The sequence below is a fragment of the Vulpes vulpes genome, chromosome 11, assembly GCF_048418805.1.
Source record: "Vulpes vulpes isolate BD-2025 chromosome 11, VulVul3, whole genome shotgun sequence".
In the NCBI taxonomy this organism is placed as follows: Eukaryota; Metazoa; Chordata; class Mammalia; order Carnivora; family Canidae; genus Vulpes; species Vulpes vulpes.
This window is the reverse complement of record NC_132790.1, coordinates 76279163-76297717: the sequence shown is the minus strand read 5'-3', so window position 1 is coordinate 76297717 and position 18555 is coordinate 76279163. Positions and strand designations below refer to the sequence as shown.

The window sequence follows — 18555 nt, the reverse complement described above, 5'->3', positions numbered from 1 at the left end:
CTAGCTGGATGGCATTAAAGTTTAACTTTTTCTTCGATTTCATTTTCAAAAGTATTATTATTGGTATTTTATGGAATGTGTATCTTTGCATTATTATGAATGAATAAGAGATCCATGGGGACTATATAACTAAATATGCTTCAAATCCAAAAGACTGTCTAGGATCTTGACTAAGAACATCCTGAAATTAAGCAACTTGGCAGCATTTCTCCCTTCCTATGCTAAATTAATTGGAACATTATTTTGCATATGAGGCCTCCTTCAATTTGCACTGTGTGGGGTGGGTGTATGTGGGGTGGGTGTATATGTGTATGTGGGGCAGGTTAATGCTATAATTTTCTAGTTCTTTAATGCTTTCTTGTTAATGGGACTCTTGATATATCTGAGGGGACATATTGAAAGAATTCAAGTAAATGTTGCAAACTTCCACGATCTTGTTTACAATTCTGTTTTAACTTTGGGGTGGTGTCCAAGAATTTAAAGGTGTTGATGATCAAGAGGTCAGAGTGATCACCTGAAAGAGACCAATCCTAGATGCCAGTCTGAAAGGCCTTTTCTGTTGCAGGGGCAAGGTATGGTTGGAATGGGTTTATTTAATAAGATTAGACCATCTTTAAGAGTTCATCTAAGAGGGATCCCTGGGTGGCGCAGCGGTTTGGCGCCTGCCTCTGGCCCAGGGCGCGATCCTGGAGACCCAGGATCGAATCCCACATCAGGCTCCCAGTGCATGGAGCCTGCTTCTCCCTCCGCCTGTGTCTCTGCCTCTCTCTCTCTCTCTCTGTGACTATCATAAATAAATAAAAATTAAAAAAAAAAAAGAGTTCATCTAAGAGACAAAATAAGAAAGATAGGAAACTTTAAAGCAGAACAATAAGAACATCAAAGGTGAAACAATAATTAGGAAATACTAACCAGGAAAGCCGGGGGTATATGAAGAAATAAATGGTAGGGGTAGGGAAGGGGAAGTGACCCCTTTCATAACTGCTTTTCCAGTTGACACATTTTGTTTTCTTCTCTCTTGTTTTCAAGTGTAGCCCATATTTTTTAGAGTAAAGCTAATTTGTTCATGGCTTATAAAAATCACTATACTTGGGAGTTACTGCTATTAAAGCTTCTATCTATTGACCTAAGTAACTTTGGAAAATGATGTTCTGACTGGAAATAAGGCTACAGACAGAACTGTACTAAGTGGGTAACAGTTCTGGGGGAAAGGAGGGAGGGCTCTGCTATCATCTGAAATAAAAAGGAAATTTGGGGATTTGATTGTATCCCAATGATCTACATTTTCAAGACATTTTAAATACTTCAGCTATATTGTAATGTCAGGGCTGAGAAGGGTCTTGCTTATTTTTTTTTCATGTATTTTTAAAAGTTGCTCGTGACCAACTGTACTTCACAAGCAGAGAAACACTCCAGGCCAAGGTTAAGCTTAAGTGAGCCAAGTTTACTCTTCTAATCAAATACAATTTACAGTGAAGTTAATCACATGCATTTGTAATGACAGACATGCTTATTAAGAGGCTTAACAAAGCATGAATGGTGAACCCTCTGTGTAAATGATTATACTTAGTATTCTTATGGTCAAGAGTATTTTGATTTTGTTTTTCTCATTTCATTAGCTGTTCATATCAACACTAACGTGTTTTTTTCTGGTACCATCTATGTTTCTTTCTTTTTTTTTTTTTAATCATTATTGCCACAAAGTAGAAAGGTCAAAAATTTTTCCAACAATTGCGGTTCCCTCTTGGGGCCTCTATTCACTGAAAACATGCTTTTAATTTAATTACGAAAAGTCACCTCTTTTGGGTGCAGGACTTAGCTATTACCTCAGTACAGAGAGGAAGAATGCCCCTTCTCAAGGCAAACACAGCCTCCAGACTTGGGCATGCTGTTCAGTGAACAGAGCAAGGTTGGGTTTTCACACGCATGTGCTCCTTCAGCAGGGCTCTCATGAGCAGTGCACAACCTGCATTACTGAATGCTCTGTAACCCTGCACCTTTCTCTCATGCTGCAGATGTGGAGATCCTGGTGTTTACCACCTGCAATACTTCCACATGGATGAATTCCTGACACATGGGCATCTTGGAGCAGAAAGCTGGGAGGGAAAACTGGGAGGGTGTGGGGAAAGAGAGAAGCGGCAGCAAAGGTGCCCAAGCCACCAGCTGACCCAGCACTTCTAGTCTGAGGGAAAATCAAAAAGGTGTTTCTTAGCTTTAAGGTTTCAAGGTAAGGAGAAATCTGCCTATCTGATACAGATCTCGCCTTTTGTTCAATAGGCCTAGAGTTCCTAGGATAGGAGGTAAGTCATTCCTCCTGGAATTAAAGTGCAGTCAATTAAACACATAGCTTTCTGAAAAAGTTAACATTGGGTTTCAGAGAGTAAATGATGAGACGCTAGGGACAGAGATTTAAAGGCAGTAAGATGGGACTCCTGGGTGGTTCGGCGGTTGAGCATCTGCCTTTGGCTCAAGGCATGATCCTGGGGTCCCAGGATTGAGTCCCCCATCAGGCTCCCTGTGGGGAGTCTGCTCCTCCCTCTGCCTATATCTCTGTCTCTTTCTCTGTGTCTCTCATGAATAAATAAATAAAATCTCTTAAAAAAAATAGAAGGCAGTAAGATGCTATGTAGGAGAGGGTGGTGTTGCCACTGAGAAGTAAGGAGGGGGACAACCTAACTGTCCCCACAGTTTGGCCTCTGGCTTTAGCTGACCATGGACAATTCAAAGTCCTCATCTCTTTCCCTGCTGTGCACATGTGTACTTTAGGACACAAATTACTGCCCCCAAGGCAATGTGGCTTTGAAAGACTAAATAAATGTCAAGTTTCAAGAAAGGTCATTGGAAGGAAGCAAATGCTATTAATGACACATTTAATTTAGCATAATTCAAACCCACAGGAATTTCTAGCCAGGGATTCTAAATATTTCTGTTTCACTTGAGCTCTTCCCCAACTATTGTCTATGCCTCCTGGGCAGTGTTCAGCACGGGTACAGTCTGGCAAGTTTGCATTTATGGAGATGATGGAGATGAAGACAAATGATGGAGAAGAAGGCACAGCATGAGGGGAATAAGCATCTCATTTGTTCCCAAGGGCAGCAGCTCACTGTCCTAAATAGGGCAGTATAGTCAAGGTTCAGCACTCCACTTCCTGTGGTTCTGCTTTCATAGGCTCCTCAGCTATTTTGGTTAAAAATAAAGTTACTGAAGCATAAAGATATTAAAACTTGGTTATAAAATCTGTTTACTAAGTTAAATTAAAACTGTCATCCTGTAAGCTGTTGACAACAGAGAGCTCTTTATGATGCTCCTTTTGATGTTCACATTTCTTCAAGATGGAATTACTGTTTTGGGTAAGGCAAAAAGATGGAAATAGGAGGAAGGATTGCTCCTACAAAGATACATGGCCCACTATCCCTGACCTTGAGCTGGTCCACTGACAGAAAAGTTGTGAACAAGGTTCATATAACACCTAACGAGTAACTAAATGTTATGCTTCAAATATATGAGTTCATTTTGGCCTTAGATTTATAATTCCTTAGAAGACAGAAAAACTGCTGATGTCTAAATTCATTTTGTATGTATTTAGGTCAATAAACTATATTAAATAGGACTGTGTTTTAAGTGAGACTGTATTTTAATCCAGTTATCATTAGTATTATTGATCAAACAATGAGAATACAAATATACATTTATGAACTGAAAAAAACTTTATAATTAGACACCCTAGATGTTGGCTTCCAATTCCAAACAGAAGCCACAAGGAAATACATCATAATCAATACTTTCCATATAATACATGCTCTTAGGAAGTATATATATCACTGACTGAAGAGAAAATTGGGTTATTAGGAAAATTCTGGCCTCCTGGGAATGCCACTGCTCAATTTCTCTCTTCCAACTACCAATCTAACTCAAGCTGCCTAAATATTCACCAATGAAACATTACTGACAACAGAACTGGCTCTTTTCAAAGGCAAATACTTCAGGGAAGGATTAAAGAAATCATTTTGGAAATCAATACTCTAGGGATAATTCACCTATCTATCTGTATAGGTACATCCTTCCACCATCTTTCTGCATGGTCATGGACTTCTCTAAAGTTTCCCTTTACCAGAGACTGATTTTGGAGTGGGTGTGCGATTTCATTCTGGCCAACCAATGAGATGGGAGAAAGAGGGAAAGCCTGTTGGAGAGCTTCCAAATAGAAACTTTTCTAGATGTTTTGTGTGTTGGGGTGGGGAGATGACAGGATATATATCTGGCTCTGTGACATCCCTCTTGAGAACATGATGGATGTGAGGTGAGGACAAAGCCAAAACCCTGAGGATGGAAAAGTTGGTTGATGTCAATGAACAGCTGAAGTATCTGATTCCAGGTTTGCCAGTCTCAGGACTCTTGTTACTTGAAATAATAAGCAACAGATTTCCTCATTTGAGATAATAATTTCTTTTATTTTTACCACAAGCAAATTGCTATAATCCCAACCATTTTACATTTTGCTAGAGACTGTAAGAGAGAAGAAAACACCCACAACAGACATTATTGACTGCCTACTCGGGTATTCATCACCACTATCTGTCTTAGGCAGTTGTTGGATTTTCATAAGGGGAAACAATGGTTGCATTTAATGAAAGAAGCAATATGTTTGTGGTTCAAGTCTGATCTCTCACACAAAGCCAATCTAGATAAAAAAACAAAAAACAAACAAAAAAACCCATGATGATCTATCTTCTGAATTCATATTATTTGTGATCTTTACTGCTTCTCTGGCATTAAGCCATATAATGACTCTCACGTTGACAAGTTATATTCTTATTTAGTTTAATTATTACTTAACATTTGGTGGGTTTCCCTCTCCCCTGATTTTACCTCAAGCACACTCACTGGGACTACTCTCATATATTTCTTATACAGATATGTCTTAACTTTCAATTCCTAGAACATAACCTGAAGTAGATTTGGTAATGTTCAGGTTGTCCATAGTTTCAGAAGTAAATATATTTAATACTTAATTTATAATTAAATATTCTGAAAGCAGAAGAGTCTGCTTTCAAATTTGTTTTCCTTCATCTGACACTTTTTGTTATTTTGTTGTCATAAAGAACAGATCAATGAATATTACAAAAATAATTATATTAGTATAACCATGGCATATGTTCAAACTACCAAAGAGCAATGATGAGTGCATACAGGGGTCACAAAAAGAGAGGATGAGTACCCTCGGATGAGCTTGTAGGTGGTGTATACTTTATTACACATCCTGTTTTATGCAAGGATTTCTAGCTTGGACACTTTGATTTCCTATAGTTTAGAGAGGATTCTGAATCATGGATAACTTTATATCTTTAGACCGGTATGTAATTATCACAAAGCATAGCAAAGTGACTTGCAGTTCACCAGGAACTTTAAAAAAAGTTTTAATTGGCTGATGTCCTTAAATATTAGAACTTACACACAAACTAATTTTAGAGCTTTTCTTATGTTCAGTATTTTCCCTATTCTTGAATGTTAGCAAAGATATTCTTGGAAATGATTTGGCAACAATTGCGGAACATGACTAACAGTGCTAAAACAAGTAAAAAATTACTTAACAGTCAGATGAATGACCAACTAAAATAGATTTCTAGAAAACTAAGTGCTGGATGTCACTTACATTATCATGAAAAATAAAGTATGGAAAATTAAAAGTATCAAAATTCTCAATTTTGTTTTCAAGATTAAAAAGTGAGAGCTTGATTAAACCAGGGTCTGAATTAGGTAGGACCTAAAGGCTCTTTTGGGAAACAAAGTAGAGGGAAAATTGTCTTTGTGAATAAATACAAACCCTCACAACAACACTACTACAGAAAATGACGTAAAGGTCAATTTTTCAAACTTCTCACTAGTTTGCTCAGATTTCAGATAAGAAGTAGAATGGTGTCTTTCACAAATATATGGCACAAAGCTTAATTCGTTACCTCTTTTAAAGACTTAGCTGAGTTTTGTATTCTATTATATGGCCAAATCGGGCACTGGCAGGAGTAAATGTGATATATCTTCGTCTAAAGGAGATAGTCTGTGGATTACAGAAAGGCTTTGTATAGTACATTAAAAAACGATACTGAGAAGAAATAGGTTCTATGACTTTATATATGATGCTTGTCCAAAATATGTCACACATATTGATTTTGAGAATCATTTCTCAATAATGACACTAGAACCACTGTAAGCAGATTTCACCACACTTAGGTTGATAACTAGTACTAGATTATTTTGTTTTAATGTCTGTTTTCAACTGCCATTTTAACCTTTTGCTAACTGATATCAACAATTTCTTGATCTTGGACCACTTTAACAGATAATGGAGTCTTGAAATCTGTAAGGTACATATAGCTTAAGGCACTGGGGATCCAAAGAGAGAGGTATCTTTCCTTTAATTTCTGGCTACTTGCTTATGTGAGAAACTCATAATGATGATATTAATGAAAAACAATTTTGAACTTTTTTGAAGACATGGAATATCCCTGTGTCATACCCAAATGAAAGTAAACTAGGCATAGAGATGGGAGGTGCCCAGTAATGGGCTCTAGTGCCAGGAGAGTGGGCAGTGGCAGCGGTGGTATGTGGCTCCCACAGGAGAATGGTTCCTAGCTACGGGCCTGAACATTTTCCAACAGTGTACCATTAGGCTATGATAAGCAACAATCTCAGCATAAATCAACAAAGGTTATTTTTCACTCATACTTCATGTTTATCATGAGTTGACAGAGGTTTAGAGAGATGAGGAAGATCTTGTAGTTGTAATACATACGTATCACTTCCCCTTACAACTCACTGGATAGAACTGGTCATGTGACTCTGACAGCTCATGGGAGACAGGGAGGTGCAATCCTACCAAGTGCCTTAGAAAGGGGGAGACCTAGAATTACCTGGCAAAGAGCACTGACTATCTTATTTCATAAAATAATAAGATAACCTATTGAAAAATGAGGAGCTTTCTCTCGAAAACTTCTGCCTACTTACTTCCCACAGTTAGAAAATATATTAAATTTTGAATAATAATTTTACATCCTGTTTCTTGGTACATAACAGGTCTACATAGAGAATTAGACTTACTCTATATCTATTTTTGTCTGACTTCTCAGTTTTAAGTTACAGTTATCACCATAAAGAAAGTAATTAAGTGGTGTTGTAGACTAATCCATATGCCACCAAAATATGATAGAATGCAAATGAAACATGTCTCCATATGCCTTTTTCATTTGTTATTCCTTATTCTGGTTCTTCAGAGACATGTTCTTTGTATAGACAGATATCTCTTCTAATTTATTATGCCAATACATTCTGGTTTTGTTGTGATTTTTAGTTATTATTTTTAATCTAAGTTATATATATAACACTTTGAAGAGTCAAATGGTTCTATAAGGCCTGTTATGAAAAACGGTTCACACAGCCCCACCCTCTACTTCCTGCTCCCCAGACAGAACTCCTTTCAATTCTTTTACCCATTTGTCTCAGTATCTCTAGCTTATATTGCTATCTCTTGATTTTTCTAGAGTATTACACACTTATACTGACCATACCACCTGCTCACTACCCTCCCCCATGCAAAGACACAGTTCCCACACCCCATCTTCTCTACAGAATTTTATCATGATACTTTAAAAGATCTTATTTATTCATTTATTTGAGAGAATGAGAGAGACTATGAATCTGAAGCAGGCTCTGTTCAACACAACAGAGAGATGATGACCTGAGCCAAAACCAAGACAAAACCAAGAGTCAGATACTCAACTTGAGCCACCCAGGTGTCGTCCCCTATGATTCTGAGTATATTAATAGCCAATAGGCTTTCAGTATAATGTCTATGTAAATTCTAGTCATGGCTCAGTTACAAGGCTTATCATAACCTTTTTCTTCTTTTTCTGACACCGTTTTTCTTCAGAGTTACAAATCATCCTGTGTTTTAATGGCTTAGTTGTTAATAAAATTAACATTAATTCAAACCCCAACTTTCTCCTAGTTTAAATCTCTTAACTTGTTCAAATAGTTGTTCCCCAAATGGCATCTTTTTGGAGAAAACTTTGTAGAACCTTCTGACTTGCTCCAACTTGAGTTGGCTGCTGCTCTCTGGACCTGTTAAATTAGCTGTACTCTGCTTAGTGTTGGGATCTCCCTGTGTTATCATTCTGAGGAATCTTTTTGTCTTGCTCTGGATGCTTTATTTCCATTTTCTTAGGTTTTCCCCATCCTCAGTGATGTCCTCGTTTTTATAGATCACATCCTCCAGAAGATTCTAAGAATGGGAGTAAGTTTTTTGAATCGTGAATATCTCAAAGTGGATATCTGAATCGTGAATATCTAACCTCACACTAAATTACTTTGGCTAGGTATTGAATTGAGGCTGGAAGTAATTTTCTCTTAGAACTTTAAAGGTATTTCTCAAACTGCCTTGCTTCTGGTGCTCCTATGAGAAATTCGTAGCTATTTTAATTCCTGATCCTTTGTTGGAAATCTTTCTTTTCCCTCAACACTACAAGTTTGGAGGATATCTCTTTGTTCTCAGAGTTCTGACCTTTTTCAGTGATGTATCTGGGTGTGGGTTTATTTTTGTTTGTGTGGGCCTTTCTATGGACTTTTTTGATCTGAAAACTCAGGCTTTTCATTAGTGGAACATTTAATTAATTGTTTTTTTTATTATCTCCTTTCATTTTCTGTTTTCTTTCTAGAATTTCCATTTTTCAAGTTTTGAACCTCTTAGGTTAGTTCTCTAATTTTCTTCCATTTTTCTATCTTACTTTCCGTTTCTGTCTTGTATTCTGTTCTCTTGGGAGAGTTCCTCAATTTTATCAATTCCAAACTCTTCTATTGAGCTTTACATTTTAAATATCATATTTGGATTTCTAATAGCTTTTGTTGTTATTATTTTTTTTTTCTAAAGTGTTCTTCACCTGCATAAACTGTTTTCTTCCAGTTACTTTTTTCTATTTGCTTTTGCTGGTCTTTAACTAACAGATGCTTTCCTCAACTATCTGGTGATCCCTGGCTGTCTTGCTCATGTAAAGTAATGTGAACTAAAAACTAAGTGAAAGGTCTGTGTTTGGACAGAGCTATGAAGGTTGGGCTCACTGTAAAGCGAACCAGCTGTTTCCCTGGAGAACCCCTAAGGTCAGTATATTTGTGTGACTGTTAGAAAAATTTATAACTTTTGTGTGAAGAAAATTCTTCTAATCTCCTTCCTGAGAGGATATATATACTGGTATTCTGGGAAGCAAGTGTGGTGAGACTTGGGGATCTCAGATTTAGTATTTAAATATACTCATCATTCTTTTTCCAGTAAGGTGTACTAAAATGTACCTGACTTCTCTGTCCAGAGACATTCTGTTTTACACTCTCCAGAGGGCTGCCAGAGTGGGAAAGGGAATCTAACTGCTTCCTTTTTTTTCTTTTGTTTTAATTCTAATACAGTTAATATACAGTGTTATATTAGTTTCAGGTGTACAATGTAGTGATTCAGCAGTTTCAGTTCCATTCATTACCTGGGACTCATCAAGACAAGTGCCCTCCTTGACCCAATCACTTATTTCACCCATCCTTCTATTTCCTGAAGAGCAAGTTCCAACTTCACTCCTTTACAGTTCCTGAACTTCTAGAGGACTTTACAATCTAAGTCAAGTTATTTCTTAGTTTTTACCTACTGCTGACTTAGCATTTAAAAGTTTTTTCTTTAAAAAAATTTTTTTTTATTCAATCATGAGAGATACAGAGACAGAGAGAGAGAGGCAGCAACACAGGCAGAGGGAGAAGCAGGCTCCATGCAGGGAGCCTGACGTGGGACTCGATCCCAGGACTCTAGGATCACACCCTGGGCCAAAGGCAAGTGCTAAACCATTGAGCCACCCAGGGATGTTGTTTCTAATTTAGAACTGTTTCAGTAATAGCTAGATCCTTTCCTGTTATATGTGCATCTTCTTCCAGTGGGCAGATGGATTCTTCATACTAGAATATTAGATGTTCAATTACCTCTAAGATGTGGTTACTAAATGTTTTATTTTTTGTGAAGTTGGCTTAAAAACAATTTTAGACACAACCAGATTTTTAAAGTGGTTGATATGCTTTATGTATATTTTTCTGAACAATGTACACAGAGGATCTTAGAGAGCAGCTATCAATTTATCATCATTTAAGTGTAATTTGTATAACTTTAAAACAAGTAGTAATCATTTTTACTTTTCATGAAATAAAACTGAAAATACACCTTGGTTTGTTTTATAAGTGTCTTAACCTATTCTTTGATAACACTACTTGTTACATTAAAAAAATAATAATAACACAGACTTTGACAGAATAGCATTTGCAGAGACAAAAGGACTGAGATTTGGGATTCAACATATTTTAAACTGATGCTGCTTTTTTCCCCCAGTATGATGCAGACTGTGGCCTTAAAATATCACTAAGTTATAATAATAAAATTAAAATATTTTGATGAAATTCTTTGCTTTAGTTTATAGACCAATTAAGAGCTTTACAAAACCCAGTACCGAAGAAGTTTTAACAAATGCAGCACGCTAAGGGAAACTGAAGGATGAAAGAAAAAGTGTCCTTAAATACTTACAGATTCTTTTCTGCCCATAGTTTTGCTGTGTGAGCGGGAACGGGAGATGTTGCTGAAGAAGGAATCCTTTTTAGTAGCAGATGAAGGTGGGGAGCCAGTGAATTCTCTTCCTCCAGGCAAACTTTCAGTGCTTGGGGAGGAACTGATGGTTTTAGAACTTTGTCCTGTAAGAAAAAGTAAGAGGCAATAATGAAACACTGGACTTTTTCACTCAGCTACTTTATTCCCTGTCTTTAATAAAGGATCAATTATTATACTTCTTTGTTCACATCAACATAGGGACACTGTGGAGTTATTAAATGCAAGCATTTTTATGTATCAGAATAGCTGCCAAGTTTTTAAAACAATGAAGTGCCCCTATGCATTTTCACATGTAATTTATGCTACAATAGTCCGAGTGTTGCACACATATAAAAAAACTAAAAGTTTGAATTTTTAGAAATCACAGGTTAGATAACGGGATTTTCCCTCATTAAAGGAATCATCCTTAGGGATTGTATGTGGAAACTATTATACTATATATTACATTAGTATGGAAAAAAACCTAAGTCCTTCAGCAAGTTTTCAAAAGAGAGCTTTCCCTTTTATTAACTGCAGAACAGATATATAGCTCCCCCAGCTTATGGCAGAAGCATCTGTAAAAATGGGACAAGGTGCTGACTCACAGGGCCTTCCTCTTTCTAGGCTGGTTCTTATATCAGAGTGGGTGCATCTGTGATCCCTGCATCTATTACTCTGCCTAGCAGAAGATCTTTTCAGAGATGAAACTAAGTCAGCTCCTGTTAGAATCTATCTCTGAATTATCAAGTCCCAAATTAGTGGCAGTATTGATAAAGTACTTATTAATACAGAAATTAGCTTACTAACATTTTTGTTCCTTTTGGGAACACAAACATTTTGATCTTAAGAAAATGGAGTCACCAGAACATGTTCCCAAAGGGGATGATGGAGTATTTCTGGAGATTGGAAGGAAGAGCCTAGGGACCAGGAACAGTTTTGCCTTAAGACAGAAGGACTATCAGACTTCCCTGCCCTTTTCAGGCCTCACACACAGAGAACAGGACAACACTAGTATGGCACACTGGGCAAGTGGATGAAACATTCCATTACCCAGGCCTCATCTGGACAGTTCCCAGGGTAAAGAGTCAGTATTCTCAACAAGCTTGTAGCCCAGAAGCTGTACAGAGGTTCTGAAGCTCTCTACAAACCTTTTCAAGCTTTTAACTGATAACAAAACATCAATCACTTCTTTTGTTAAAAGAAATGAAAACTTAAAACCTGCTCTCAGAGGCACATTCTTAAATATATTGTTGTGGTGCCCTGTCCAAGTCCCCCCTTCTGGACAAAGACATTTAGTCTCCTAGCCACTGGGACTGTTGACTGATGATGGTTCTTAGAAATTGCTCTCTGCATACAGCCCTCAACTGAAGAGATCTGCTCTATCTAAGGTCGTTCTTTCCCCAGGGATTAACCCCAACTAGTGACTGGTGGGGGATGGCAGAAGATAAAGGCTGGCTTTCCTGCCCCAAGGTGGATGACTCTGAAGGGCCATCCCAGCCCCAGAGGTTCCAGCAGCCACTGCAAAGCAGTTCAACTCCTCCCTCAGCTCAACGCTACTCCTTTCATTCCCCAGATGCTGACCTTGATGGCACAGGCCCACCCCCAACAGCTTCCTTCCCCAACAGACCCAGAAGTCTTTGTCTCAGTTTATTTCTCAGAAATTCTGACTCATGACAATTATTTAGAATTATTTTAGATTGCAGGCATTTTAAAATATACTAAATAAAGATAAAATTCTTTGGCCACCTCAGGCATGCACATATTCTTTCATTCATAACCAAACTCCAGGGAACAAGCCTCATGCAGATGGATCTTATGAAATGCCTACAGAAACTCTGTCCAGCACTAATGATGAGGGATGACCACAACAGGAACTCTTAAAAAGCTCCTAAAATAGCAGTCCAAGGGAAATAGAGACTTGTATGTATACTAACTAACCTAAAATCCCAGGTGATACAAACAAGAAGTGTCAACAACAGTATTCTGGAAGCACAAAAGAGGGAATATCTGATCTTGTTTTAGGCAATGAGAGGTGTGTGCCCCATCTTAAAACCTGAAGAGCAGGTGGTGGTGGTGGTGGTGTTGGTAGTGGTGGTGGTGGCAGCTCAGGAAGGGTCATTTTTGGCAGAGAATGCAGCATTTATCAAGGCAATTGGTAAATGCTACTGGGAACATCTAGCTCTATCAGAGCCTAACTGAATTCCTTGGAGCTTCCTGCCATCCATATGTACTTGAAAATGACACCAGTACTAGTGTAAAATAAGCTTAAGTCCAATAGAATGCTTCTTTTTCATTTGATGATTATTTTAATGGCTTTCCGGGGGCAGGAGAGAATCAAATAAATTCTTTCTGAAAGTTGCTGGTACCCTAAATGTGAGCTTATTTTCCCTCTTGGTCATCCAGTCCTTGGAGGAGGGAGAAAAAAAGGGAAGATGAGGATCTAAATAGGGCCAGGGAGATCACGAAGAGCACTCTGTTCTCATGCTAAGGGGTCTGTCAGGACTTGCTCTTGTCTGTAGGTGATGGGAGATACTACAGATTTTAAGGAGGAAAGTATCATGAGGATTATAGGAGCTTGGTTGAGTCAGGCATCTCCTGTACCTGCCCATACAAGAGATTATAAGGGCTTAACCGAAGGACCATCATGTGATAGATTTCAGAGATGTTTACAAAGCAGAATTCCTCAAACCAGTACCTGCTGGCTCTGCTGCACCTAAGCTTGAGGCTAAGCCTAGTGGATATCTAGTTGTGGGGCCTTGAACAATTCACTGACCATCTATACATGAGACATCTACCTCATACATGCTTTGCATCCCAGGTGGGTGACGTGCATAAAAGGCTCAGTGTGGCTGAGCATATGAGACAATATGCTAAGTACGCAGTAGACACGAACCATTACTAGCACAGTGGTGGCTTCCAAATCTAGAGCAGAGAGAGTTTAACATGAACTATAGCAGGTTGCAGATTTGCTAGCCCTCTCTCTCATTAGGACTATTCTTACGTTGGCTGCACCTCCCACAGACTTTAGTGCTAGCTCTAAGCACAGGACTGCCACATATGACATACAGAAGACTGCCTTGTGGGATGGCTGGAATCCAGGACCTCCTCTACTGCTCTGCTTGTTAAGATGTATATGCCCTGGTGTGAGCTGCATCTGTACAGAAGGAGTAGCTTTCTCTAAAGTGCACAAAGGTGCTATCTGGACTAAATATGGGTGTGTCTAGGTCTATTAAATCTTTCCTTCATTTTATTTTCCTCTCTGAAACATTCAATAAAAGTTTTGTGTCCCATGTGTTACATGTCAGTGGAGGCTATTTGTCACAAGCCCAAGCTGACTGAATGGGCTTCAAAGGCATCATGAAGAGCCTTCACCACAGAGTGGCTGGGAGGGAGGAAAGGGGGAAGGGGAGGAAATATTTATGGAGTGTCATGAATAATATTTTTGTGATTTTCTTCTTATTTAACTCGATGGGAAATAGGAAGAGGGGCTGGGGCATAGTCCTAAATAGACGGGTAGACCCCCTGTAAATCTGAGACCAGCTGGAGGAATTGGACACGGGACGCCCAAAGACAAAAGACAAAGGCCTGGCAAATCCAGTGCTGTGACCATAGAAAGGGGATCACCTTGACTTTTCTCAATGCTCCAGGAGAAAATGAGATATATCTGGCCCCTCTCTGGTGATATTTTGTTACTTCACAGACTTGAATGACAGACAGCAAGAAGACTGATGTTTACACATTAAAAATATAGATCTTGGTGTCATATGACAGTGAATGGAAGCAAATTATCTGAAGCCCCTGGAGTAGAGCTTGACCAGAGAGTCTAAGCACTGCTGGATGTTCCCACATGCAAACATGTGGTTACAGAATATTAGAAGTAATTATTAAAAAAGAAAAGATAGAGATGCTGAGTTGGTTCTTTCCTAATCTGATTCTAAAACCCAGAGGTATTTGAAAAAAACACATAATAGGGCCATCATCATCACCACTACCACCTGAGCAGATAGCACTCTTGAGTCCTTACTGTGGGACAGGCGCTGTGGTAACTTTCAATAACCAGCCTTAAAGCAGCTATTCTTTTTTTATTTTTAATTTTTTCTCTTCCCAGATATGAGGGTATGTGATTCCCCTAGGTCATCCAGCAAGGCAGTGATGGGGGCAGAATTCAAACCCAGACACAACTCCAGAGTCCATGCTGGGTAAAACTGTACCACCCTGCTCCCCTAATAAGGGCTATGCCAGGTGGGCTATAGTACATGTGACCTAAAATTACAGAAGAATGGAATGAGGCCTTTTGAAAGTAAAGGGACAGAACATAATGGAACTGTTTGTCTTGCTTCACGACTATCATTTCTCATCAAGCAGAGTGGCCAACATAGGGTCATTCATGAGTATAGTTTTTGGTTTCTCAGTGTCTCTTCTCACTCCTGTAATAGCTCTTCTTCTGTTTGTTTGTTTTTTCTTATTATTACTAAGTTCTACTCTAGTTAATTTGGTCTCTCTTTTTGTTGTTCTACCAATTTGTTGCTTGTCATCTGCACTGGGGCATTTCTGTTAGTGCTTTGTTCTTGAAGATCCAGAGAGGAATCATCTCCAGACATATGAGCTGTTATTGTGCTAATGTGACTTACGTGTTATTTCTCCATTTACAACATACTTTTTTTCCTAGAAGAATTACAAAAAACCTAACAATGGTTACTCTTAGGGAAATGGGTTGGCAGAAACAAGTGGGAGGAGTAGAGAGAGGATTTTTTTCTATGCAATGGCTTTAATTGAGATGGTATAATGTTTTATGTGTTTTAGTTTTAAGAGTGTCAACAGTGGCGGTGCCTGGGTAGCTCAGTCAGTTAAACTCCTGACTCTTGATTTCAGCTCAGGTCATGATCTCAGGGTTGTGAGATGGAGCCTCGTGTGGGGCTCCATGCTGGGCATGGAGCTTGCACGGGATTCTCTCTTGTGCCCTCTTCCCTGTACCTCTTACCTTCTCTCTCTCTCTCTCAAAAAAAAAAAAAAAAAAAAAAAAAAGAATGTCAGCAGTGTTTATCTGGGTACGGAGAGTTTTGACCTTTTTCTTTTTTCTTTTTAAAACAACCTGACAAATGTTATACAATGATATTTATGTGTGCAGGTATATATGTATATTCATATCTGCAACATAAATAGGTATACACAAGTATAAATATTAAAAACGCTTATGGCAATAAATTAAGAAATCTAAATTTCTTTCCTAATGGTCCATTAAGTGATAATACTTATATACTTCTGTTGTTAGAAATTCTAAATTCTCTTTGGAAGTGATATCTCTGTGTGTGTGCATATACATGTATATGTATGTGTGTACCCATATTTTAAAGTTTTGTGATTCCTAAATATCTCTTGAAAAAAAAGTTCCTGGGGTAGGTGGGCAATTTCCAAAAACAATTTTCAAGAATCTCTTTAAGTCTTTAAAAAAAAAATTCTCCTTTTGGCACATATTTTATGACTACAACCTGGTACTGAAAGATGTAAAATGGAACTTTCCAATAATTTCCAAAATCTATTTATTGACTTAAATTGTGGGTTTTCATTTTATTGTCAGTGTTTTTCTTTAAAAAAAAAAAGCCTATACAATTTTACGTTTAAAAGGAAAGATACAAATACATAATCTCATGAAAAAATATAATCAAAGAATCACTGGAAGTATTGATATTTACTTCATTTCTTGAAATATACTCCATTACTTTGAAAAAAAGATACTGGAGTCTAAATGATAATTTTATTTCCCTTACAAGTCTATCTACTCTTGAAATATTATAATTGGAGGCTATAACGGGTGTGGTACCCCTGATGAAGTTCTTCCAACTTCTGATATTACTGGTCCTATTAAGCACAAATTGTTAGAAAGTTTTTGTTGCCACTACTAACTATTTTGGTTGACTTTTACTTCCCCTTCCTTTCTGACACTCTGCAGGAAGTGTATTGAGGAAAACACAAAGTGACTTCTCCAAATTAGAGAGGTATTGTCTCATTTTCTTATCATCATTGTCACAATTATCACCACAGATTGAAGCTTTTTACTTGGGCTTCATGACTCATAAAGCAGCTGGAGCCTTCCCTATCAGGCTGATACAATCTCTGTCAGGCATGGCAGGCAGGAGGAATTCTGAACTGGGTATCTAGAAAAAGAGGTGGTTCCTGACAGTATGCCTGCCTGGGCCATCTAATGCACAGGCTAAGGCCCAAGCAACCTGAGAACGCTGAAGGGAAAACCAGGGACCAATGAGAATAGCATCTGGCACACAGTAAGCACCAAAAAATGCCTGGTGAATAAATGAATAAGATGATTCTACCTATATAACACAAGTGATCTGAACAAAAAAATATAACATGCCTCTTTAAGATGCTATTATAAAAGCAATTGTTCCTTTGGCTCTGGTCTGTAGGAAAAAAAGTGGACGGAGCAATAGCATAGAAGCATAAGTCAGAGTAAGCCAGTCTTTAGCTTTCTCCTTCCATAGATATAAACTGAGATTCCATAGCCAAAGATCTACTTTATAGTAAACTAACTTTAAAAAGTTAGCAAACTAACTGAGATGCCAAAAATCCATTAAAAGTTGCCTGGGGAGGGGGCTCAGATTTTTTTAAAAGATTTTTTATTTGTTTGCACAGGTAGAAAGGCAGAAGGAGAGACAGACTCCTGGCTGAGCAGCGAGCACAACACGGGGCTGGATCTCAAGACCCTAAGATCATGACCTAAGCCAAAGGCAGACACTAAACCAATTGAGCCACCCAGGCACTCCTTGGGGAACTCGGATTTTAATTTTAGGAAGCAAATTGAAGTCCTGTGAATTCTTATCAGATGATCACAGTAATATTCATTTAAGCATAATAATGGACAAGATTTAAGAGAAATCATCTGGAGGTTGTCTTTTCTTTTGTCCACCCTAATGTACCCCTTTATTATATAGATCTCTTAGACACCAAAAGAGTAAACAGCAGCTGTTCATCGAATTCCCAGGCTCAAAAAACACTTAAAGGTCAACTGGCTCAATTACCTGAATATAGCCAGAAACAGTACCTGTGAAAAATAACTCTATGTAGAAGAAAGATCATATGCTTCTATTGCCACAGTATTTTTTTTTAAAGGATTTTATTTATTTATTCATGAGAGATACAGAGAGAGAGAGGCAAAGAGGCAGAGGGAGAGGCACAGGCAGAGGGAGAAGCAGACTCCATGCAGGGAGCCTGACATGGAACTTGATCCCAGGTCTCCAAGATTAGGCCCTGGGCTGAAGGCAGTGCTGAACGGTTGAGCCACCTGGGCTGCCCCACAGTATTTTTTTTTTAAAGAAGTTAAGCCAATATACCACTCATCCTCCTAATCACAATGTATTATTTTCTGTTAATGTATTAAAAAGCACAGATATTATGAAGATATCATTACTAGTTTTTTATTTTTTTAAAAAGATTTCATTCATTTTATTTGAGAGAGAGAGAGAGAGAGCATGCATGTGCAAGCAAGGGCACAAGTAGGAAGGGGGAGCAGACTCCTTGCTGAGCAGGGAGCCCAACAGAGGGCTTGATCCCAGAACCCTGGGATCATGACCTGAGCTGAAGACAGACACTTACCTGACTGAGCCACCCATGTGTCCCTAGAACAGTATTTTAATACTAGTAGCATGATTATATTATGTGAATATTTTAAATTAAGGAAAGTGTGGTTGTAAATTTTAATTAATACTGCTATCTTTTAAATCTGAATTTGAATGGGAAATTCTTAGTCTAGACTTCCCCTTAATACAGAAATGCTCTCTATAACATATTTGTCTAAAAGATTATATAATAGAAGATTAATGCAGCAATTTTAATATTTATACATTTAAAAATGTACACAGGAGGTGCTCAATGTGAATTACTATTAT

General features: G+C 38.1%; 1 protein-coding gene across 30 annotated transcripts in view; it reads right to left on the bottom strand.

Annotated features, from left to right (window-relative positions):
* Positions 1-18555, bottom strand: part of TBC1D5 (TBC1 domain family member 5) — a 529331-nt gene that overhangs the window by 46337 nt on the left and 464439 nt on the right. For all 30 annotated transcript variants that reach the window (XM_072726774.1, XM_072726773.1, XM_072726763.1 and 27 more), the window contains one exon: positions 10595-10758. In XM_072726774.1, coding sequence (XP_072582875.1) covers positions 10595-10758 — 164 coding nt within the window. The remainder of the gene's footprint in view (positions 1-10594; positions 10759-18555) is intronic.